This window comes from Cyclopterus lumpus, chromosome 14 (assembly GCF_009769545.1).
Source record: "Cyclopterus lumpus isolate fCycLum1 chromosome 14, fCycLum1.pri, whole genome shotgun sequence".
Classification (NCBI taxonomy): Eukaryota; Metazoa; Chordata; class Actinopteri; order Perciformes; family Cyclopteridae; genus Cyclopterus; species Cyclopterus lumpus.
The window spans coordinates 8465402-8491817 of NC_046979.1; the positions used below are offsets into that span (position 1 = coordinate 8465402).

General features: G+C 42.1%; 1 protein-coding gene across 2 annotated transcripts in view; it reads right to left on the reverse strand.

Moving 5' to 3' along the window:
* LOC117742946 (glucocorticoid receptor-like) overlaps window positions 1-16535 on the reverse strand; it is a 51116-nt gene extending 34581 nt beyond the window's left edge. Inside the window, exons 1-2 of one of the 2 annotated variants that reach the window (XM_034550627.1) lie at window positions 15939-16535; window positions 13902-15109 (exon numbers count right to left, since the gene is read on the reverse strand). In XM_034550627.1, coding sequence (XP_034406518.1) covers window positions 13902-15109; window positions 15939-15965 — 1235 coding nt within the window. In that variant the 5' untranslated portion in view covers window positions 15966-16535. The remainder of the gene's footprint in view (window positions 1-13901; window positions 15110-15938) is intronic. The other variant, XM_034550626.1, reaches the window with a different exon arrangement.
* Between the last annotated feature and the right edge of the window lie 9881 nt (window positions 16536-26416).

Genomic DNA, 26416 nt, shown 5'->3' on the forward strand with positions numbered 1-26416 from the left:
ACAGCACAAAAGTGTGCGTCTGGACAGAGATCATTTTTAAAATGATAACTTAGTGTAGATGTAGCCTAATTGATTAAGCGAATAGCCATCACTCTAGATGATTCCTATTGTTTAGCTTGGGAAGACTGAGGTCCTGCCGGGTGCCTGAACTGTGCCAGGGTTTCACAACACAAGTCGGTCCTGGGCTGCGGTCCAAACCAGGACACCCTTCTCAAAAGAGAGGAAGGAAAAGTGCAAAGAGAGCGATAGAAAATGATAACGAGGGGCACTGCTGCGGTGTTGTAATTGATCAATTACAGAAGAATCCATGCTGCTATTCTATTTAATAACATACAAAATTAATGAAAACACATTAGAAGCCGATTACAATTAGGTCGATTCACTGTCAGAAATCCCATTTTGAGTTGTGTCCTACTTAAAAGTCCTCTCCAGTACAACTTTCTCTCACAGGCCTGCCCTCTTCGTCACATGAAACTAAGGGAAGAAAGCACAGAGGGCGGCGAGGGTAAATTGTCCATACCGTACTGTTGCAGGGGCTGATTTATTGCCCTCAATCAGTAAACCCGTTCAGCATGTTTGACATTAATGAAGTATGAGTGGTGAACAACATTCTTTAGTCCCTACTGTTCTCACTGCCGCGCATCAAACTCTTGTTTCCAAATCAATTTTGACCACTTCTTGCCCACCAATCAATTGAACACTTCATTACTCAAGTCAAGTAGACTAATATACGCAAAACAGAGGTGTACTACAGATGTGTAGTATTTATGGTGCAACATGTGGGCTGAGCAGCGAGAGAATGAAGGCAACGAAGCAGAGGAACTTGAAGAGAAGGAGACCTGTGAAGAGCAGTCACCAAAGAAAAAGGAGGCGTCTGGAGGAACAGGAAGAGGGTAAGGTGTTTGGTTGGGTGGCGACACAACCCTCCACTATTGTTTATCACTATCGGTTTCTTACAAGCGCAGAATTCAAACATTCTTCAGTCCAGGGAAGGAGCGGAGGATGTGGCAGGTATGCAACTCCGACACAAGGGGCTCTAATCATGAAATTATTTGCCAACAACTTGGAGGAATATTTGTGACATTTAGAGATACAGCACACATGAATCCGGGCTGGAACAAACAATCATCCTTAATTAAAGTAATTCAAACAATTATTTTTCAATTTATAGATTAAATGCTCGGCTTGTAAAATGTCAAAAATAATGACAAAAGCCCAGCATGTGTGAATAGAGGATTTGTTGTCTGACAACCATGACGGTTATAGGCACAGTGTGGTGCTAAAAGTTTAAAGCAAAAGTCGACTGAAGATGAAAAAAAGATTTAATCCTGAAAATTCAAGTTTTGGTCTTGAACATTGAAAAATTCAACAATGTATTTGAAATAAAAATAAGTGTATGAAAAGTTTGGTTGGTTTAAATATAATTTCTGTTTTTTTTTCTTCGAATAAAATATATTTTATATTTTCAACTTTCAATCTATTTTTTTTTTACAGTTACAAATCTCATTTTGTTGGATTCAGACCTTTTTTTCACTTTCAGATCTTTTTCAGGTTCAGACTTTTGGCCGGGATCTGGCTCCATACAGCATCACTGCTGCCGCTGGTAACACACTACTCCCCAAGCCACAACAATGCTATGAGACTACATCGATCTGCGTAGGTCCTGAAATATTGAAATTTAACTAACTAATTAAACAAAATTGAGATAAAAAAAACAGAAGCTGTAACATTTTAAAAAGTGTCACAATGGCAGCTTATCACTTAGAAAGAGCAGCTCTGGCCTCAGCTACACTGCAGTATCAGGGGCAACCTGAACCCTAACAACAACTTAAAAGAAGCACACGCTTGAAATGCCACAGGCGTTATCCTCATATTTGAATAGTGGCCAACTCATGTCAATAAATAAGCAATAAATATAATCTGGCTGAACCGTTGCTTCTTCCACCACTCAGGTCTATTTCCAACATTGCTTTGGCAGGAGAACAATTGGCTCACTGTAACTCACAGCAACATCATCATCAAAAGCTAAAGCGGCTTCAAAAATAGTAGTTTGGCCTTTGCGCTAGCTGCCCTGCAAATAGACCAGCTCCAGACACAGAGGGGCTTCTATTTTAAAGAATGACCACACGGTGGCTGAGAGGTGGGTCAATATTGGCAGACAAATTAATGACTAAGTAGCTAAAAGGACCAGGGTGAATTCACTTTCACTTCAGTCGATGCAGGAAGTGAAAGGCTCTTGATGGAAAAGGAAATCTTTCTGCAGTTGTTCTATAAATGTACCAGATTGCCGAGAATAAGTGATGATAAAGTTAAGTACTTGTATCGCACCTTTCTAGTGTTGTGACCACTCAAAGCGCTTTCACACATGTCATTCACCCATTCACACCCATTCATATTCTGACGGCGGGGTCCACCATGCGAGGTGCTATCACTGACTGTCTACCGCCGTATTACCCCCTGCAGCACACCCCATGTGTCCTGCACAGAGACCAGTCTGTGATAAACACAGCCACCAATCAGCCTGTCAACCAGCTGCTTGCTTCGTCAGGATGCTAAACAGTCTACGCCTGTTCTACCTAAGGCAGTGTTGATACCGATGCATGCTGGACCCGCATCACCAATCCAGACAAATGGAGCATTTGTCTGCAGGATCAAGTGGACACGACATCTCTAGTGCTTCCAATTGTTGGCTTTTGAAAAACAAAATGTCCATCACAACCAGTCTATCTGGGTGTACAGCAAAGGACAGGTCAAGCCCATTTAGTTGAATCAAGTCCTTTGGTGATGACTAATTCAAGTCATCCTTACAGACATGATTAAAATGTTCCATTCCTTTTAAACTAAACAATGGGCAAAAATATGAAAGTTTCGGTTGTTGTTTTTTAATTGGTAGACTAAGTTTAACCAACATGGCTGGTAAAGTCACTGTGTAATATGCAACTACTGGCAACATTGTACAGACCCTGCCATCAGCTTTAAATAGAAGGGTATTTCCTTTTCTGAGCTTGATTTAAGTGTGCGGCAGTCGCTTGGCAAACGTACAAAAAGAAGTGGGTCACCTAGAACTATGAAGACTGGACTCGTACTGAATGTCATTAACGGTGTTTTGACCGAGTCCAAATGAGGCCATTATCAAGTTTTCCCTCAAACCAGCTGTCAGAGATTATAAGATTACACAAGGTGTAAGTCTGAATGACAGCTTTGGGGGGTTGAATGTTTGCCTCCACATGTACAGTAACCTTGGTCAGGTTATTCATTGACCGGTCGGTCTATGGCACAAGGTTCTCTGCGTTGTCTGGAGACAACCTGTCATAGCCAGATGCACACATGCAGCAATCATTATGCATACAGAGGGTTTTTTTCAGTGTGTGGACGTGGGTGCTACACATGCTTAAGCAAAACATCTGATGCAAATCTGATTTGATGAAATAACATGCATTTCTGTCTAACGTTATACAAATTAAAGACATTATACAAGACACTTCTACCCAGCTGGACAACTGAAAAAGACAGCCTCCACTCCCTGAGTCCTCAAGAACAAGTGCTATCGTACAGAGGCTGGCAAAGCTCTTGAGGGCAGCTCAATAAAGAAATATTAAATAAATAATGTAAAAAATGAATAGCTCCTGGTCATCATCATTAAGTGACAACTTGTTGAGGCGTTGCTGTATGAAATGAGTGGTTGGGCTATTAAAAACCAAAGTTCTAGATGTGTCGTTAACTTTTCCTATTTCTTTGAAGCACTGAAGATTCACCTTCAATGTGACAAAAAAAAAAATGGCGTTTTCCAAACCCGACTCGCGCCTCAAAAATATGATCGCCAGGCTTCAAAAGCCGGCGGTGATATTGTACATTAGCAATGACCCTCGGCAAATGAAAAGAGCTGCAGCTCTGGTACTGGAGGGATTCATCAAGCTGCTCACACTTCAACAGGTTGGAGGCTCACTGCCAGAGAGGTCTGAACCTGCGGTCTCCTGCTGACAGTCTCCCTGGTTACTCTGCCACCCTGCTGACACCGATCAGGTGGAGGGAAAACTCTGACCTTGTCTCTTAAAAAAGAAACCATTAGAGGAGCAAAGCAATGGCATAGTCACGCCACTTTAAAGCCCATATTTGTAATGAGGCATAATTTATACTTCACGTAGTCAATACAAATGTCATGAAATTGACAGATCCTAAAATATCACTAAAATATAGTTTGTAATTTGCACTGGACTATGCAAAATAGTGAAAAGCAGATGAAAAATAACATGTTCACCAGGTGAGATTCTAAAATCCCTTCAAAAGTATCTTACTTTTGTTTGCGGGGTAGATAAACAGATGAGCTAACAGTGATCACTGAAATCAAACACTTCAATCAAACCCAAGCACGCTCTGAAAACCTTTCCTAATCAGAAATCTGCAAAAAAGGCAAGGGACGTGTGTACTGCTTGCAACCTTGCTAACTCGGAAAGGAGATCACATCTACATTAGACGAGAGAAGAAGAGTTGGCAACCCACATTCAGGCAGACAGGCTGCTCAACACAAACAGAGCAGCAACATATCCCACAGTCGAGCGAGCACGCAAATTATTCAGACTGACGAGAGTAAAGAAAATCGCGGAATGGCTTAGTGCCCAACTGATCTGAGGGTTTTTACAGTTACAGGTTATCACCGGAAAGCAGCGGAGGCAGGGAATTCCACCATCTTGATTCATTGATCAGAAAAACAAGTCGAGACACATCAGACATTGCAGTGAAACACGGCACGAAGAAAGTCCTGGTTTCTTTATGTGTTCCTGTAGGAGGCTTCCATTTGTCTCGTCATGAAGATAAAAGTCACCAACATTTTTGCATTCGATTCTAAATCTAAACAATACAGGTCATGAAACACATTAATAATGCAAACATATATATATATATATATATATATATATATATATATATATATATATATATATATATATATATATATATATATTTATATATATATACACACATACATATGTATATATATATATATATATATATATATATATATATATACACACATATGTATATATATATATATGTATATATATATATATATATATATATATATATATATATATACACACATATGTATATATATATATATATGTATATATATATATATATATATATATATATAAAACTCATAAGTTATATATGTATAACTGCTTTGTGGAGGTGGCACGTTTTCTAGTTGATGCAAATATTCAACACTTTTTGTTTTGGCTTGTGTTTCATTTCCTGTGGGATTTTTCTAAATGTCAAAGCTGTTTTGGTTTATATCTGCCAAGCATCAAACACAAAAGACAAATATAGCTTCCCCGTGGTTCGCTTAAATGAGAACACAAATCAGACACAAGTTTTGAGAATACCTAAATGACAATAACAACAACAATAACAATATCTGAAATAAGAAGTATTACTTTTTTTCTTGTTTACCCAGAATGCCACTTTGCCCAAAGAGGGGAAACAAGGGCAGCAGCCTCAGCCATTCTAGCTGCTAGACACCTCACTTCCTGTTTCCTGATAGAGTTGTTGCCAAACATAACAAGCACGGTCTTTTGTTTATTAAGTACAGTAAGTCAGATCAGTCAGGGCTATATTTATGCTTTCTCTTGACATATCAGAGCACCAAATTTCAGGTGAACGTAGCAGAGGAAGCATTTGTGGTAAAGAAATAGACTGCTTCCCTCACAAACAAACCATAGCAAGTCGAATCCTCTTTATCTAACCCTAAAAAGCTCTTCTCAATTTTTTCCAACCTCCTTGACCGCCCTGGTCCCCCCCCCCCCCCCCCCCTCCACCCTTCTACCAAGCCACTTTGTTGACTACTTTACAAAAAAGATAGACGACATACGCTCCTCATTTACTAATCCATCTTCCATAACTACACCTCCAGTAACTTCACCTTCTTCCCCCTTGTCTACAGACCTGTCTCTCTCCTCCCCTTCCTTTCCAAAACTCTAGAGCGAGCTATCTTTAACCAAGTCTCCTCCTTTCTTCACAGTAACAACCTTCTAGACCCCCACCAGTCTGGATTCAAGACAGGCCACTCAACAGAGACTGCCCTCCTTGCTGTCTCTTGAGCAGCTTCACACCGCTAGAGCAGCCTCTCTCTCCTCTGTCCTTATCCTTCTAGACCTTTCCGCTGCCTTTGACACAGTGAACCACCAGATCCTCATGTCCTCCCTCCAGGACCTGGGTATCTCAGGCACCGCACTCTCACTCTTCTCATCCTACCTCACCGACCGCTCTGGAGAGGATCTGTGTCTGAGCCTTGTCCTCTGACTACTGGGGTCCCTCAGGGCTCAGTCCTTGGTCCTCTTCTCTTCTCTCTGTACACCAACTTTCTTGGCTCTGTCATTCGCTCGCATGGCTTCACCTACCACAGCTACGCTGACGACACCCAATTGATCCTCTCGTTTCCCCAATCTGAAACACAGGTAGCAGCACGAATCTCTGCCTGTCTGACCGACATCTCTCAGTGGATGTCCGCTCACCACGTGAAAATTAACCCGGACAAGACTGAACTTCTCCTCCTTCCAGGAAAAGGCTCTCCCACCCACAACCTAATTATTAACTTCAACAACTCAGTGCTGGCTCCGACTCCGACTGCCAGGAACCTCGGAGTGACGCTCGACAGTCAACTCTCCCTGACTGCCAACATTACCGCAATAACACGCTCCTGTAGGTACATGCTGTACAACATCAGGAGAATACGACCCCTTCTCACTCAGAAGGCGGCACAGGTTCTGGTCCAGGCTCTGGTCATCTCACGGCTGGACTATTGCAAATCCCTCCTGGCAAGTCTACCTGCTAATGCCATTCGACCTCTACAGCTCATCCAGAATGCAGCTGCTCGACTGGTCTTCAACCTCCCGAAATTTACCCACACTACTCCGCTCCTCCGCGACCTTCACTGGTTACCGGTGGCCGCCCGCATCCGCTTCAAAACATTGGTACTTGCGTACCGTGCTGCGAACAGATCGGGTCAGGTCTACATCCAGGACATGGTCAAACCGTACACCCCAGCCCGTTCACTTCGCTCGGCTTCTGCCAATCGGCTTGTAGCTCCTTCACTTCGAGCTAAACACTCAACAAAATCACGACTGTTTGCTGTCCTGACTCCTCATTGGTGGAACGAGCTCCCCATTGACATCAGGACAGCAGAAAGTCTCTACATCTTCCGTCGCAAACTAAAAACACATCTTTTTCGACTATACCTTGAATAGGGAGGGTAGAGCCGTAGTAGCACTCTAGTAGCACTTAAATGTCCCTTACCGATAGCACTTTGTTGTTTAGCACTTTAGTAGCACTTAAATGGCACGTACGGATAGTACTCTGTAGTTTAACGTTATTGAAGAAATTGTACTTGCTTGATTCTTGTTGTTGTGAGTTTGGACTCATGGTTTAATGCACTTATTGTAAGTCGCTTTGGATAAAAGTGTCAGCTAAATGACATGTAATGTAATGTAATGTAATTTGAACATTTCATCAGTAGAGCGAACTACATTTACAATTCCAAGCCGACTTATCAATAATTCAATTTTTACCCATCCCAAACGATAATTGAATTCATGCAGTCAATTTCTGGTCTAAATGTTGCGAGCTGAGCTAGTTTACACTGGTAGTCAAATGTATGACATAGGGAGAGTTGTGCACTAACAGGAACTTTAGTGCCGATGGCCAGCACATGTTCATTACACATGGTTTTTTAAAAAAAACTATCGACCAAGGATCTTGTATTCTATTCTGAGTATTAGTAATCTGCACCAAAAAAAACCTGGAATGTGGACATCGAGTTAAGAAAAAGAAATGAGTTCACTAATAGTTGTTTGCATTAAACATACATCACATTACTGATGTCCTGTACGCAGTATAACTGTTTTTTAATAACGCACATGCATAATGACGATCAGTGTCTCTTTCACTCAGTTTCCTTTTGTACTTATTTACATATTTTGCTATGAATAAGTGAATTTTGCAGATTGCAAAACAGCCTTAAAAAAAAGAAACCGCTTGGCTGCTACGAGGCCTAGACCTCCTTTGGCTCTCTGAACTACAGTGACCCCAAACGAAGCCTACATCAAAGACTCAGTACAGTGAAGCTCCAGAGACGGCAGCAAAGCAGACAGCGGGAAGAAGAATGATGAGACGGAGTGAATGAAAGAGATATTGTTGGGAAATGAGTCTTGGCTGTTGATCAGATCTGACATGTCCGCTGTAAGTTCAGGCCGCATGTATAAAGCCTCTTTAAGAAGGAAAAGTAGCGATATGGAATCCGGTTGATCTTTCAGCTCCACAATGACGACTAAGTTGGAAACTGGACTTTACACAAGCCTCTGGGGGCCATCATAAGAGTCCCAACGCAAGCTTTGGAGTAAGGTACCGTGATGCAACGCATCACATGACATTTCCACACGCTCGACAGAATGTAGCATGAATGTTTCCGTTTCCCACATAAACACGTTCTGTCTTGCTAATGCGGAGATCAACATGGTAACGGGGTGTTTGCAACTGATGAAGTTCGGGGGAAAAAATTTAAAGTGGTAATTAAACAGTAAGATTCAGTGAAAGGCAAAAGAAAAAGAAAAGAGTGAGATGTTGCTTTGCATAAAACAAAAGGTTATCAGTAAGCATATTAAGCAACAGGAACTCAAACAAACAATGTGGCTAGAGGTTGGTATAATCTTAGAGATTACAAATCCAGGAAACTGAGTCAATAGACATGAGTCTGATTTAGATAAAACAACCCACAGCCAAACTATCCGTTATGAAATGAGTATCCAATACACTTACAGTAAGACTTTAAATTCCCTGTATACAGCTAATGCATAGATATGGCTTGTTAAAAATGTATGTATGTATGTATGTATGTATGTTGTGAACCTTAAAATAAAAAATGATGTCTTTTTGTCTTGTTCTTTTTTTGTTCAGTGAAACTGAAAAGAAATCAATAAGTACATAAATAATCAAATTGATGGTCAGAGCAATACATATGTTCCACTGTAAATGTAAAAACTCCATTTAATAGTTTAAAATTGGACGACAGAGCTTTGTGAAATGATGACGATGCAATTGAGGATGATGCTGAATCACCTGCCAGACCTGGCATGTTGTCTCGTGGTTTCTAGAAACGTGTTTACAAATGTTGACGCGCACTAAGTGCCAGATGTTGAATATGTTCAATTCAGTGACCCGATCTTGCCAATCACTCTCGTAAATTAGTCCCCACAGCTACAAAACCCGACAATGCAGTCGCAACACCCAATGAATCATCATAATCCCCATCATCATTAACTCACTTATTCATATGTATGGTACCTGCCCGACTACTACTGAAATCCCTCACGACAACCTGTGTTTATGTTTCTGTTGCATGATGCCTCCCATTGGCCACTTGGGTCTGTGCCCAAAACTGGGAATAGACCGTCCACTTTTTCTTCTTCTTTCTACCCAGGAAGGCCACATGTGTCTCAGACTGTGATCCGTCTGAGCGAGCTGTTGGTTGCAGATATAAGCAAATATTTAAGTCTGTTTAAGGGTTTTCCCTGGCATTATACTGGTAAGGCGCTCCGCCTAAATGTTTTTGTAACCCGCATACAATTTAAATAACCAATTTGCCATCACAACTTTACCATCAACAAACCCCAGTCTAGCAGAATACAATACCTGTTTATGATGAATTAGCAAAACTGATTCAATATTCAATATCAAGTTTAGCACACTAGAACAGTTTAAAAAAAGATGCTTACATGTGTGTAGGAGGGCCTCCTTTGACATCCAGAAGCTACACCACACTTCTAACATAAGTGTGTGTGTGTGTGTGTACAACTTTTGTATGTCTGTATGAAATATGAAGAGCTCTGAGGACACATCAGGAGTGAGTAGGTGAGAATAGAAAAAGCGACTAAGTGACTGTTTCGGCAGAGAGAGAGAGAGCAGCACACCAGAGCAGATATGTACACGTGGCCTTCCAGTATCCCTGTGTGTACACACACACACGCACACACACACACACACACACACACACACACACACACACACACACGCAGGCAGCCACATTCCCATCGAGCAGCAAGGTGGGCTCTGTGGTATACAGTAGAGTACATGGAGTGAATTGCTATGCTAACGCATGTGGTAACCAGGGAGTCATTCAGTGTCTTGTTTTCATTGCTACTTCGAGATACAGTACACATCGAATAATGCAATAGCACTGCAACACATGTTTTTTTACCTTTGTCAGCATATAATGTATCAAATACAGCGGTGTATCCCGATGTTTTAACTAGGTATGTTGTGTTGAATAGCACAGCTCCTGTGCATCAAGTAGTCATATGCATAACAATATTACCCAACGAGGCACCAGCACGCAACAGTGCTGTGACTACAGTAAACCTCACCGTTTGCATTTGAAATACACAAACACGTGCGTTTCATGCAGAGCTGAAACAATTAGTCTTTCAACCAATTATTCAATGGAAGAAAAATTCAATCTGCAATCGTTAGTTAATACCATTTTAATTACTCAACGTGTTATTTTGTGGGATATGTTGATCATTGTGATAATTTCAGAGAACATGATGATTTGAGAAAAGAGAATACTTAATTATTGTCAAACTATTAGACTTTATAATAAATCACCTCTGGCCAGATCTTTCACTTTATACTCCCTTAAATACACTTTTCATTTTTATAAATTTAAATTTAAAAAAAAAAAATTTAATGTCGGATATTTTATTTACCCCTGGGGATGAAGTCGTTCAGTAGTTTGTTTATACTGTAATGCAGCGGTCCCCAACCTCGGGTCGGTTGGTACCGGGGTCGCACAGAAAGAGTGAATGAAAAAAAAAAAGAAGAAAAGTTTGTATTAAAGTCGTAAAAATGTTTTTTTTTTTTTTTTTTTTTTTAAAAGGACTGGATACATCCGTCTGTGCATATGAGCCTCTCACGAGGTCACGAAATACGTCACACATCTCAAGAGGTCACATATTACGTATAAGTAACCTCTTGAGAAAAGCTAGCGAGCTATAGCACAAGCGAGAGAAAATGAGTCAAAAAAAAAATAACTCTTTGGAGAGCTTCTTTGTGAAGCAGGTTTTCTGCAATGATGGCGACGGAAACTAAGTTACGCAGCAGACTGGACATACCAAACACACTTCGGGTGTCGTTGTCTCTCATCACCCCGAGATGGCACCGGCTCGTTGCAGATAAACAAGCTCAGGGCTCTCACTAATTCGGCGTAATGGTGAGTTGTATTTGTATGCACTTTATGCCGGTCGTATCATTTTATTCCGTCATATTTATTCCTTCATATTTATCGGCCGCACGAAGGCCGGTCCGTGAAAATATTGACTGACACGAAAACCAGTCCGTGGCTCAAAAAAGGTTTTGGACCGCTGCTGTAATGTATTGTTTCTTTAGACCTTGCAGAGTGTCGCTGCCCTGCACAACACGCACCATGCTGGTGCAACAAGCGTCAACATACCAGAAGGCAGTTCTGCTGAAAAACCAGCACTGTGCCACAGATTCCAGGTGCAACCAAAATGTTGTTTTTAAAAACAACACTTTGTCGTTTGAATGAATGATCAAGTTATGAAAACACCCAGAAAAGAACACTCCATAAAGTGAATTAAATGACAGCTCATTAGGATGCCATCTTTGCATTTCTACAAAAGCGCTGTCTTCAGGTGTTTGTGGACGCAAATCAAGTCTCCTATTGTCTATTATGTAGATATAAACTTAAAAACAAACGGTGTGAACTTATGAACCAAGACGAAGAGACTTTTCCACAGTTGAAGTTGGTAAACAGCATAACAGCCGAGGAGAATGTCAATGTGACAGCAGGCAGATAACAGAGGGCGACACTCGTGTTCATGTTTGACTTATTTACAAAGTGGCCTGAACCAAACACCTCAGTGACTCTCACAGAAGGATAGCACAGATTCACATTATTACCCCGGGTCCATATTAATCAAAAACACATCTAGTGATCAGTCCATTCAGGCCATGGCCACAAAGAAGCTCATAACACAGCAAATACATATCTCTCTTTCAGAGTTCTACTCGCAGCCATTTCAGTTATCAGATCCACGCTGAAGTAAGGTGTGTCCACCGGACACTTCTCATTCTCATTCGCAGTGCGCGGCATATGCGCATGAGAAAAGCTCATGTTTTCTCAATGAATCATTTCCTGTAGGAATAACGCAGTTACGCAACTGTGATATGTTTATAACAAGCGCCATGTTACAACACAATTTTGGAAAAATCCCAGAGGGCGGAGCGTGGACGAAATAGGATGAGATACTGTAGATGAGAACAACTGTGCCCAAAATAATATTGATTTTCAACATCTGACACCAAGCAACCACAAAAAAAAGAAAGAAAGAAAGTGCTCTGGGTTATTAAATCATCAAAGACACATTATTAGAAATTCTTTATAGACTGTCCAACTATCTCATCAGGGTGACTATCACCAACTCAACTAATTATATTCCCCCCCCTTATTTGACTGTATATCCACTCCAATCTCTTTGTAACCTAGCAACTAATTATTTACCTCATCCGCTTTGTCTGAAAATATGTGAGTAAATAAAAAGGAGAGAGTTTTCCTATATTACATTTAGTCATAGCATTAATAAAATGTGATGTGGATAAATTGAGGAAATGTGTGTCCTTCTGTGTCTGCCTATTGGAGACTATAAGCACCAGATGCTCTCAGGGGTGTTAGCACTCCCCTCACAAAAGAAGATATTTCACAGACAAACATACAGCACCACCTGGGAGTGCTCTTTTCGGGGTCTTATTGCAGGGACGTTTCTTTTGTGCTTGAAATCACACAGAGTCGGGCAAAAACGCTGTGAAACGCACCGAGTGCTTTCCTTTCCCAAATGCAAGGTGTCCTCCAGGGAAGTGCCTCAATACATCACTCCGAGCTTTATTTGATTTCAGGAGCATCAACAGAGACTAGATATGTTCTGTGGCTGCCGGAGACAAAGTGCAAAGACGTTGGGGTTGTTGTTTTTTTAAAGGAGAATTTTGAGGAGAACTTTAAGACCGTAATGTTTTGCTCACGGTTATTACAGTAAGTCCTATTACTCTCTTTAAGCCTTCCTTCAGCACTTTACATGACAAACAGGATCTGAAGGACTTACCAAGAGCCTGAGACATGAGCCTGAATAGCAGTGAATGATGAATGGAAAAAAAGATACACTTGGAAATGCATATCGAAAGGCATGGCATCTAAGCAGTTCAGATTTTGATAATGATAAATTATAAAACAAGGTCAATATCAGGGTGTCAGTATAATGGCCTCTTTGTTCTCGACAACCAAAGCACAAAACACACAAAAACACACACATCTCATACTTAGAACAAATAACAGCACTGTTTTGCCCAGATAATTCTGACATCTATAGTCACAATGGTAAAACCCCGAAAAAATTACTCTTAATGAGGACTGATGAAAGGATGAATGCAATTACAAACACTTTATTGTGGGTATTATCCAAGAAAGAAAGCAAAAATTTGAAATTTGAAACCCATATTTAGAAATAACCCTTACCCTCATTGAATTAATCTCCTGCTAAAAGATTGCACTGATCAACCAAGAAGTCAAACAAAAGACTTGCATTAAAAGTCTAATCTTGGCCTTTAGGGTCAGACTGCTAACAGCTTAAGGACAATGTTTGTTTCCGACAGTGTTCGAGTTTAGAAAAGGTGGCAAAGATGTGAAAAAAAAAGGTCAGAGTCGAAATCACAGTTTCTACTCTGAGAAATGTATTGCAGCTTAAATTTGCACTGACATTTTAAAATATTAACATTTACAAAGCACAGCAAATACAGAGCCAAGCATACCGTGAAAGAAAGCAAAGTAATTTCATGACACCTACCCGGAGAAGCTGACAGAAAAAGTCGACAGGGCTGCAGCAGAAGGGAGCCCATCGTCGCCCCTCTGTAACCCAGACGAGTCTCCGAACCTGTTCCCCCTGGCCCAGCTCTCCCCCACCAGAGGCAGGTTTGAGTACACGCCAAAAGGCTCCTGGTCTTGTAGGCCCACCGCAGAGGACGAGTTGGCTCTGTAGTGGTAACTAGATCCTACTCCTACGCCCAGAGATGAGGACATGGGGCCGCCTCCATGGAGAGAGCTCATGCCTTTCTGGAGGCACTGCGCCTGGCAGAAACCAGTGTTGTCCTGCTTCTCCTGTTTGACAACACCGGGAGTACGGATGTGGATGAAAGAGTCGTCCGGATCCTTTTCTTCCTTGATCATAACGCTGGAGAGAAGGGATGCAGGCTGATGGGGAAGCTGCTGCTGCTGTAGAAGGTGGTGCTGCTGATCCGAGCCATTCACACTGGTGCAGTTCCCTCCGTTCCCCATGAGAGGCTTGGTTTCCTTTAGCAAGCCGCTGACAACAGCACCATCACCACCACCGCCGCCACCACCCCTGCTGTCGTGTAGGATGTTATCCAAGTGTGCCACTTCTGAATCAAAATCAAAATCGCTGATTTCTGGCAGGGAATTGGGAAGGTCCAGGTCTTGCCAAATCTCGATATCCTCGATTTGGCGACTGCTGTCGCCATCCAAATCACAGAGACCAGTGCCTGTGTGTCCGCTGTACGTTTCCGGATCTCTATCCGGAGAAAAAGTTGCCTCCTGCTTGATGTGCTGGGGAAAAAGGTCTGGCAGCGGTAGGTTGCCCAGGATGGAGGAGATCGAGGTGCTGATGATGGAGGTGGGCCTCCGGTCGACATCGTCAATACTGTGTTTCAGGTTGAATCCATCCATATTCTGGTGTTGTTTCAGCCTTTTAACGATTTTACCCTCCTCTATGTCTGACCTCTCACACGGGACATGATGCTGAGGGGAGTCAAAGAGGCCTCCAAGCTCTCCCTGGTCTTTGGTTCCACACCCTCCATTTGGGGCCACTGTGGGCTGGGGCAGAGACCCTCGGCCAAGCGGGTGCGCTGCAGACTGGTGAAGTGAACCAGCTGTGTCACCTGCATCTCTGGATTCTCCAGCTCCTGTCTCCCCAAATGTCAGGCTGTCGTCTCGATTACCGTTGCGCTTCAGTCCACCCTGATCCATTTCTTTATCCTGACAGGGCAGTGAGCGCACACACACACAGAGAGAGAGAGACAGAGAGAGAGAAAAGAGACAAGGTTAGGCTATAAAAAAAGTTGATGCTGGAGATAGAGATATATATATATATATATAAAGACATATACACAAATCTCTCATAGACCATTCACAGTGATATGGGTGTTGAAACATCTGCATTAGAATGTTGTTATGGTGCAGTTCATATTAATATTAAGCCTAAGCCATTCTCTTATTTATTTATTAGTATTTTTTTCTTTTTTTAAAGGGAGCAGTCGCATCTAACCAGCCATCTCCTTCTCTCACACCCACACTGGAGAAATATGGCAGAGGCAAGCACAAACCTGGCAGATCAAAATTAGCACAAGAAAAGACCACCGCCATTACACAACATAACTCACTAGAATGTTTCAGATATTTCTTTGAGCTGAAAGTGCTAGAAAGTGCAAGCAATGCTCAGACAGAACGTGTGTAACAGGCAGCGCCGCTGACAACCCCACATGTACAGCCAAGCATGTGTGGAACAACACACATCTGTCGAAGGAGATTAACGCACTGCGAGTCTCTGGGCATTTGCAGCAGTCGCCAATAACTGTCTGTCTGTCTCCATTTGCAAAAGAGCGCAAACTATTAACAATGCAGTCAAAACTCCATAGATAATATATGAAATGTAAATAACCTATAATACAATTACAATCGTACAAAACTACAATTAAACAAACTGTGCAAAGAAAATATATCTGCTCTTTATGCTGCAGCTCACTCAGATATTTCAATCGCAATTTATTGCCATATCTAAAAAATATTTTAAAAGTAATGTTAACCGGGGCACGCTGTCACCTGCACAGGGCTGCATCGCTCTCTGGCATCCATTTAAATGAAATAAATGTTACCTTGAATTAACGCATTGCCCAGTGGTGAACACGACTGCACCATTTCCTGTGAACTGGCTCTGGCTACGGTCGAAGAAGACTCCAGAGCATGTAGGATATATGGCGCTATATGGGCAGCGGTTTACAGCAACGAAGCTTCTGCTTCGTGACGTGACGTTCAAGGACCCATGTGGGCTCTCAAAGATGTATGTTTTCTTTTTTTTGCAAACATTTGAAAGGATTTATTTTTTATTTATCAAACTCCCTGGTGGGAGAATTATACATAGGCCTACTTCTGTTTTGGTCATGGGTTGTATACACTTTGAATGTCAGTACTGCATTCAGGTTCATTCTGGGATACAAGTCATCGAGACTGCTGGTGCGATGCACTTTTAGAGACGGCAATGAAGGTCGCTGCTTTCGCAAAGTTTGGGGTTTCCGTGCTGTACTTTTCCCACCAAACAAACAGCACAACACAGCATTACAGCATTAGTACAACCTGTTGGCTGCGATGGGAAATTGCACCGGTCACATGCCTCCAGCCGGAGATAAGCTCGTCGATGGGGCAACCGTTTCTCTGTCATACACAAAAATAAGACGGTTCCTCCGAGCGCTGTGGGGGGAGGAGATCTGTCAGTGGGACGCACCGCGCAGGGATGTCAGTGCGCCTACCACGCAGCACCGGGGACGGTCATCGTCGGCCTACCTCCTCCGGGTGTATGTGTGTATGCGTGCGTGCGTGCGTGTGTGTATGTGTTGTGGGGAAGAAACAACCAGCGTTTGCCTCCCTCGATAATTCTCCGGCGACAGAACAAGTGTTTGCGGTAGAAGCAGATCGTACCTGTAGTGGGAGGATGCGCTCCGCCAGTTAGCTAGGTCATGTCCCGTCGGTCCAAGTTGGAAAACATATGAGAAATAACGCGATGTCCGCACAGTCAATGCTCTCGGTTACAAGCCCGTCCTTACAGCAACGCTGCGCGGTGAAATGTCAGCTGGGCTCGACGCCGCCTCTCTCCTCGTGCGGCAGGAAAACATCGTCCGCAAATATCAACTATTTTAGAACTAAAGTCAACAGCGTTGCTGACCTAGCTGGCGCTGTCGAGATCCACCGTGTGCGACAGCTCGCTTGGCCCGAGCTGTCGATAACTTTTAACGCGCGTCCCCGATGTGAGGCAAAAAACAAAAAAAAAGTGACCGATCGCTTACTTTTACGCTTACGGTTTTAGGATAATTCCGCAATGATTCCACAGGTCTGCGCCGCGATATTCTGCTCTTGCGCCATTAAAACCATTAGTACATCAAAGTTATATAATACAGCCGTGCTGCCCTAGCGTACTCAACTGAAAACTCAGGCAGGGCAGGGCGGACAGTTAGTGAAACGGTGTCAAGCCGGTTGACACAAGTTGATCGCTTCCGCCGTATCCTTTCAAAATAAAAGCCCAGTTGTCTCAGTCGTCTATGAAGGTTACATAGTTAGAATGTATGAACAGGTTGACTCTCGTAGATCTTTTACCGCAACGGATAGGTTTGGTATACCAGACTGCATGATATAGGTTTTTTTAATCTGTTCTGTTTTTCAAAGCGAGCATGCGTTGCTTTTATTTTCCAACAGAAATTACTCTGTTTTCCGTCACGTTCTGTACATTTGTGTTAGCTTGATGCAGCTGTTATTTTGACACTTGCCTGTGAACGCCCCTTTCTCTATTGAATCTCTCTCTGCTGAGGAATCTGTCAAAACGTGTCTCGGTGGGCCTTCGCTAGCGGGAACTCTAGGTAGTAATTTATGTACGTTATGGCCGTTAACCACCAAAGTGAGAACAAACCCATAATAACTTTGATGTCCCAAAGTGAAGTCCCTTTTGGTGGCCCTTTTAGGGGTCAAATAAGGTGCTGAGCAAAGAACAGGAAGGCCTAGCTATTTGTCCTCAAACAAGAGCATGTAATGACCATTAGGCTACAGAATCCAAGTTTTCATTATGCTACTTGATTGTTATCTCCTCAATTCTGAAATTAACAATAGCAAATACAACTCTCCTCCTCAGAGATGGAGTCCTGGTATTCATCACAAATAAAAAGTTGTTTTAGTTGTGAAGGTCTTGATTTACCGAATCCATATCAAGGCAGGCTGCTGACGATGCTTAGACACAGATTGTGAATGCTTACTGTCAGCAAGACATATGACACCGGGCTGTTTTGACACCCAATTTCAGTTATTCATCCAGAGTTCATTTTAGGCCATGAATTAACTGAGAATCACACTGACATTGAGAGACAAGAAGCACAAACGGAACTGTTGAAGAAAAGAGGAAGCACAGCAGGCAGAGATTTAAACTAGGAAGGTGCACTCAATAGAGTGCAGATCCCCGCCAGGTGTGTCTACAACGACCACTGCTGTATTGTGTGATTTAATTAATACAACCCACAGATGACTAACCCACCTTCTAGACACCAATGGCCTGTAAACTGTTGTAAAACACTCTTCATTCAAATGCAAAAAAACAAGCAGTGATGCATGCAGGCTGAGACACTCTCTGGCCACGGAGCAGTGGCCGAGAGGTACACAGCAGTGTGTGTAGGCTACTTGTAGTACCGTTAGTTGTTAGCCAAACACCATCCCAAACAACAAAAGTGAGCAAACTGTCGTTCCCCCCGCCCCCCGTCCCCCCCACTGTTTCTGGGCGCAGAGAAAGGGGCCAGGGGTCAGTGATTCTCTCAGCAGTGTTATCATAGCGGCCCCAATACCGGCCAGAGGCTTGTTAAGAGTTGTTAGTGAGGAGTCAGCAGGCAGTCAAGTGCAGAATACAAAGTAAACGTTTGATTAAATCCTTCTTTGTTGGTCTTTTGGGGTGTCTGGATTGCCTTCCTGTGTATTCAGATTTTTTCCAAAAGCACCCAACATATTTTGATCTACGGTTGAATACACAGAGCAACCTCTCCCCTATAGGCAATAAAAGGTGTTTTGAGAAGTTGCGAGTCACCGCAACCTCGAGAGGTCCTTGAGCATGCCGCCATAATTGGCCACCCAAAGTAGTACACAGTTTTCTGCAGCAGAATGCGAGACTAGCCGCGGACAGACACAGATGTGCACACTGCCAACACACACACACACACACAAGCGATCGTGTGGTTCTTCTAGCAGAGATAACTATGCATCCTGTGAAGGAGAGAACAACGGTCAAACAGAACCATGAACAAGATCTCTCTCTCTGCTCTCAGAGTTGTAAATGGAGAGCTCAAACAGGGCGCAGCGTTTTTCACTAGAGCAAAGAGTCAAAGGCCAGGTTGACAGCCAGTAGTCCTCCTAAAACTTAAAGCATAAACCTGATTTCTAATCTCTTACATGACAAGCCCCCTAATCTGAAGATACATAGGTCTATGAAGTCTGCAAAGATAACACATTTACAATTACATAAAACATAGAAAAGTAGCACATCCTAATAGGGACCGTAGAATGTTTTGCAAATGTCCAAAATCTAAATTATTTTTCGGTCAATCAACTAATTGTTTCAGGACAACAGAATACAGAGACAAATTACAACACTTGAAATACAACAGGCCAAGAGAGGCACTGATCTGACTTTGCTAGTTCAGTTATGATCTTTTATGACAGTCCTAAACCCTTTAATGCATTTAAAGAACCTACTTGAGTCCAACATGATCTGACGAGTGACCTTTCAGTGATATTAAGACTATTTTACAATTCTGTTGGTCTTCAGTTAGAAATTCCTTTGTGTGATGATACAGTGAACCAGAACAAGGAATGATTTGAGTTATGTGTTCTGCAGAGTCAACCGAGGGTGAAGAAGAAGAGGAGAGGAGAGGAGGGGAGGTGGACAGACCAGGCTGTGCAGACAGGCCCAGACGCCCATGCTGTTCCATCTGCAAGAAAAATAAACAAGGATGGGTAGATGCAAACCAACAGGCCAGAAGAAGAAAGAAGGAAAAGGGGTGGGAGAAAGGGGAGGGGGGCAGGTGTTGCCCTCCATGCAAGTCATTCGATTAGAAGGAGCCGAGCGTGTCCTGTGCATGTGGATGTTTCATTAAGAGCTAGCGTGGCTGGAGAGAGGCAGGAGCTCCCCAGGGTCTGAGTAAACCACACTGTTCTCAAAACATCACAGGGAACACTGTGAGTTTTTAATGCCGGGTAACAATGGGTGATACTATTAACCGATGAACAATGAAAACACTGGACGTGTGGTGCTTCATGTGCATGTGTGAAGCATTTCAACTGGCATTTCGCGAAGAAGTATGTTACGGTGGTTGTGTAATACACCTTGCTATCTATGCATAATAGGTTACACGATAGTTACATTGAATGTGCTGCTGCAGAGACAACTTCACGTGAATATTTATGAATGTGCACTGACATGTGCTGGTGAGTAATAGAGGCCAAAGTTTGAGTTTCAGATGTTCTGGTTATAGCACTGACCTTTTGGTCCCGAGCAGAGGTAGGTGCCCTACTTGTTGTACACGCGCGCACACTGTTGGCTGCACGTTTGCTTTTTACAAGTATCTGATTAAATTAAAAGGTATGAGGTACAGTTATAGGTCACATCAATCAAAAACAGAGTTTCTCATTGGTTTCTATCTGGACGTTGCATTCATGTGGTTGTATTTGCTGAGGTTTTAATATGACTGTCTGAGATTTCTGCCATCACCGAAAATACAATGGAGGTGAAAGGAACTTTGTTTGTTCCAATAACAATGTTCCATTTACTCTGAATAATTCTTAAATCCCACTGTTTATAAGGCAAAATTTGTTATTGTGAACTACTAATGACATCTAAACAACCTCTAGTGGATGTGGAAGCAGAGGATATCTCAAAACATCTGTGTGTCCGCATGACAGAGACACTTTAGGTGGAAATATGTTTTGTGATTATGTTTGGGTTGATCTTTTAAGTGAGCATATTTAGGACAATTGACTGCTATAGGGATGACGTATTTTTGGAGGCCAACCCTGGAAGTTAGCGTCACACTGGCTCCCTCGACAAAACGCCAATGGGATGTCTTCCATTGGTTTGTGGATTATTAAACTAAAACTAAAAACTAATAAATGTACTTACACAATTTGTTCAGAAAGATAATCTTCACAAATGAACACCACTTTTTTTTTTTTTGGAAGATTACATTTAATTGGCATAAGTAAAAAGCAAACCTTTTCATGTCACAGGCCCATTACGTAGATATGAATACCAAAACCCAGTATTGAACACGCACAATTGTTAGGCCCTATAATGAATAAGCTCTAACGTTCTTGCGGTACTTGTGTATTCTTTTTTCACGCTGAAGCAACTCCTCTGCTCTTGGTGTCCGGGCTGAGCTCCTCCACACACACGCACACTCACACACACACACACACACACACACACACACACACACACACACACACACGCACGCACACACACACACACACACACACACACACACACACACACACAGAGCAATCAGCGAGCAGCAGAGCAGAGAGACACCGAAGTGACCCAGGTGAATTGATAATAAGTCGAGGTGGTGAAAACTATGCTTGTTACTGCAAGAGCATGAAAACACCTGTTCAACAAGCATGTAATCATTTTAACATGCATGGCTGATACTGACAGATGTCTGTCTTCTTCAATCTTTATTAACTTCATTGAGGAATATTTAACATGTTTTACATGTAATTTATAAGTAATCTTCTAATTTTGCGCAGTGAATATGTAGCCTTAATAGTATAAAATATTTTAATTCCACTACTGGAGAGACCTGTTCTGCATATATGCGTAACATTAGGCTGACTATTTGCCAAACTCTGTTCAATTAACAAGTTATACTAGTGAGTCCACGTGCCTCTTTTCTGAGCCTTGGCTTATATTGCTGCAGGGACCTGCAGAGTGAGTACTGAGGCTCAAGCTAATGCTTCTTTTTCTTACATACTCGTATAGCATTACAGCTGTTGTTGCTGCTGCTGTTATTTTTCAAGTTATTATTGTGAAGAAAGCCTGTTGGGTTCCTGTTTAACTACTAATAATGTAATCTTCAGTGTTGGCATTCATTACGTTTAGACATTTCATTTTTTTCTATTCCTTGTGCACAAATCAACACTTTGTTGTCAATGTGGTTGCCCTTTAACATTACATACAGTAGTTGATGTTTGTAGCAGTTGTGATAACTGTGCATGTTTGTCCAACACTAATGTTGATTAACCAGTGTCTTGTAACAAGGTCAAAGGAAAAAAAGTCAAAAAAGCAATATGATCTCACTCAAATCAGTTATCAGCATTTTCCTCACTTCCCTTCCCTGTATTACATTAGAACAGTCACACTCCTCCATCCAAAAGGATCGGTAATATTCAAACAGCAGGACTTACCTAACACAATTGAGTTATGTCTGACATTGAGGACGAAGCCCAGTGAGGAAGGAAGGATTTATTTTGCGAAGGAAGTACAGACGGGAAGGAAGTAACTCTTTTTAAAGGTGAACAGGCAGTTCACATCCTTTGGTATTTCTTCTCTGAGACAGAGAGGAAAGCTGAACAAGACAATGAGTAGGAAACCTCTGCAGAAGGAAGGATGAAAGTGATACAGCAAGGAAGGATTTCTAGACAACCAGTTATTGCTCCGTGGGACATGTGGGGGCCGACAGCACAAACAAAGCAGAAGCACCCGATGTCATCCAAATGTCGGGGTCTCATCTGACCCAAATGTAATCAAGGCTTAATGAGAACTGATCCATGTACTGAGCTGTTATTCATACTGGCCACATGTTTGATTAAACAATACCATGTGAATAGAAGCATTTACCAAGGCTTTCAAAAAGACATGATAAAAATACATGCATGTTCTGCCAATACACACAATACAAGTGCCATTTGTGTAAATCATGTACAATCTTGTGTATTTTGCAGATTCAGTCATTAGAGCACATACATAGTACCTATATTAAAACACAGATACACCGCTTCTGAAAGTCAGGAAGTATTTGTGCTGCTATCTCTGTTTCAGATTGGGGAAACGAGAGGATCAGCTGGATGTCATCAGCATAGCTATGATAGGAAAAGCCATGTGAGCGAATGACAAAGCCGAGGGAGTTGGTGTACAGAGAGAAGAGGAGGGGACCCAGGACGGAGCCTTGAGGGACCCCAGTAGTGAGAGGACAAGGTTCAGACACAGATCCTCTCCAAGTTACCCAGTAAGTGCGGTCGTTGAGGTAGAATAAGAAAAGGGAGATACAGAGGTCATGAACGGAGGAAATAAGGATCTGGTGCTTCAATGTTTCAAATGCCGCAGAAAGGTTTCGAAGGATAAGGACAGATGAGAGAGAGGTTGCTCTAGCAGTGTGAAGTTGCTCAGAGACAGCAAGGAGGGCAGTCTCTGTTGAGTGGCCGGCCTTGAATCCAGACTAGTGAGAGTCAAGAAGGTTATGGTGGAGATAAGAGGACACTTGGTTAAAGATAGCTTGCTCGAGAGTTTGAATAACCGTGCCGCGGTGTTTTTAGGACATTATGTGGAATCTTTAAAGCACTGTACTCAAAATAATAGACTGGTGGAGCATACAGTATGTACCTTTTTGTACGAAGTATATGCTGCCTATTGCAGGAGCCCACTTCACATGACATACAAGGGATGATATATTGAAGTTTAGAAAAAGTGGCAAATTGTCTGACTTTGTTCCTCTCCGCTCATTAAGTTGCTTTCTTGTGACATTTTTTTGTGACAATGTCACAGCACAAACCCCCACCACATCTAAGTCAGATGTTCTATTGTGCAAAAGCTTGACTCCCCACATTAAAAGCAAGGCCAAAAGATTCTGATCTTTAGTATCAGTATCTGCTATGCATACGAGGCATGAATCCAACTTTCAAGTGAACTAACCACATTGACCTTTGGATTCGATAGCTGACGAGGCAATATGATCTATTAGCTGCAGAAGAGGGGTTTAGAAGAGCTCAGCCTTACAAACACCAATTAGCTGACAACAAACTGGCTGCAGAATGGACAGGTTTACCATTTACCAGCATTTAGCTTTTTTCTGCTCCAAAACTCATCTGCTTTTCATGATTCCTCACAAAGGAAATCATCATATGATATGTTCTTACTGATGTTGTACTTGCTGTGTGAAAGAATCCAATCCAACATGGCGTGCAGAAACTGTAATAACCAACAGTGTCTTGTAAGTGTCTTGGATATGTATGTCTACACATGTTTTATCCGGAAATCCAGTCAGTGAGCAAGCAGGGAATCAGGTTAGCTGAGGTGGAGCAGCGCCGTTTACATTCCCCATGAGCAAACTGCTGAATTCACTAGACGTGTATCATTTAACCAGATAAACTGTACAGCCAAAAAGAGAGAAAGTGACTGAAGGTGCAAAAGAGGGACAGAGAGGCAGGTTTCCCTCCCAGTGTACCCTGAGTGGCACGTCTGCGTGGCACATTCCCAGTAAAAACTCGACAAAGCACAGGAAGCCAACGTTTAAAGGTTGAATCAAATGCAAGCTCAGAACCGATTGTTCTTCATATTCTGTTCCTAAACCAGAACAATATCTGATGTTAGAATGGAAAGATGGTCACTGTGCACCATCCCCACATGATAAACAGTAAACTCTGGCAACCTGGAATGACTTTTATACGTGCACCAGTTATCGCCTACATCCACCCAATCATAAGGCCCCTCACCATCGATCTTACACACACACACACAGAAATGTGACCCAATGCCTACACACAAACATCCACAGGGCGATGAGACAGAACAGTGAATGCGAGCAGGTAAAGACATAAAAGATAGGAATCAGTGTGGTGTGCTCACTGTATGATAAACATCTGCAGGCGGAAAAACAGTCAACTGCCGCTGCTGCTGTACGTGCCCACCGTTTTCTTTTTAAAAAGATGAAAACCGATGCAGCAGAACCAGTGATATCTTCTTTTTTATTACCTCGCATTCTCTGCCCGCGTTAAAGCGTGGCGCCTACATTACCCACAATGCAAACTTCAGACAAAGATTCAGGTATGTTGTGCTAGCAGTAGCTAATGTAGCCTCAAGCTGCTAGCTTCAAAAAGATGCATATTTTCTTCAAACTTGTAGTCTTCGGCCCCAACCGATTTCACCTCAGGTGACTTGAGGAAATTTATCAGAGTTCACACAGCTCCCTCTGGAGCCACAAGAGGCTTTGTACAACACTTCTTCGTTTTGTACTGTAAACAGATTTTGATGTTTAAAATCATTGGAGTTCCCCTCTAACACTGCATTCTTATAGAGGACTCTAAAAGCTTGCCTGTACTTGCTCCAACACATCCAGGGCAAGCCGACCTTCAAGAGGAGCAGTTGTTACATCTCCTTTGCATCCTCACGTCATCTCTGTTCTCCTTTTGTTTTAACTGGCAAACATCTCTTCTAATCGAAGATATAAAAACACTCTCAAAAGGCACTTTAAAAAGTGCCCTTTCAAATAGTCATGTTTGATCTGAAGAGATCTCTGAGAATCTTCTCTAAAATATAAAAAAAATCTATTTTTTAAATCACAAATCTCACAGCAACCTCATCAAGATATGCACAATAGCTCAATCTACAGATAGTTAATGTAGTTTTTACCTCAACAAATTCAGGTTTACAGTGCCTGTATTACTAAAACAATACATGAAAACAAAACTATCAGTTGGGTTTCCACATTGTGGGAACTGGCCACATGGATGCCTGGTAGCATTTTATTTGCATCTTGGAATAATTCAAGCCAAGGTAATGGATATTAGATGTTTTGCTAGTAAACAAACTGGCATACAAAATAAATCAGTTATGAGTATAAGTTATACTGAATGTATACTGTACTCAAAACAGCACGGACAGGAGCCATGTACATTTATTTGAGATGTCGTTTAGTAAGCCAAGTTTTCTATTACGAGAGCGGTTTTGATCAATAAAACTAGCCACCTGTGAATATATGATCAGAAGGGAATGCTCTTTGTTGATCATTTTGATGACCCTGTCTTATTTGTGCAACCCTCGTTATTAAGTTATTTAATTATTTAATTATTTTGTTTTTATGATTTAGCCAGCTGTTGTTTTCACAGCTGATATGTGGAACACAGATGTTCTATTTAACTGGGTGAATCATTCCCCTGGCAATCAGATAGACAGAGAGAGAGAGAGAGAGAGAGAGAAAGAGAGAGAGAGAGAGAACCCACTCTCTTCTCTTTTATGCAAGAGAGAAAAAGAGTGAAACGGGGATCGGGTGACAAATCCTCAGTTCGATGTAAATGGATTATAGAGGTTTCACAGCCACTGCAATCTAAAAAAAGACAAACCTTTCAAAACACCTACCTCAAAAAGTGATGTTGAAGAGACGGCATACACTGCAGATGCACCATTTTTTCATATTGTGTGGTCTGATAGCGAGGAGAGCTTGTGTGCAGTTCAAAATAAATTACATTAAATAAAAAAATGAAAAAACAGATTCATCT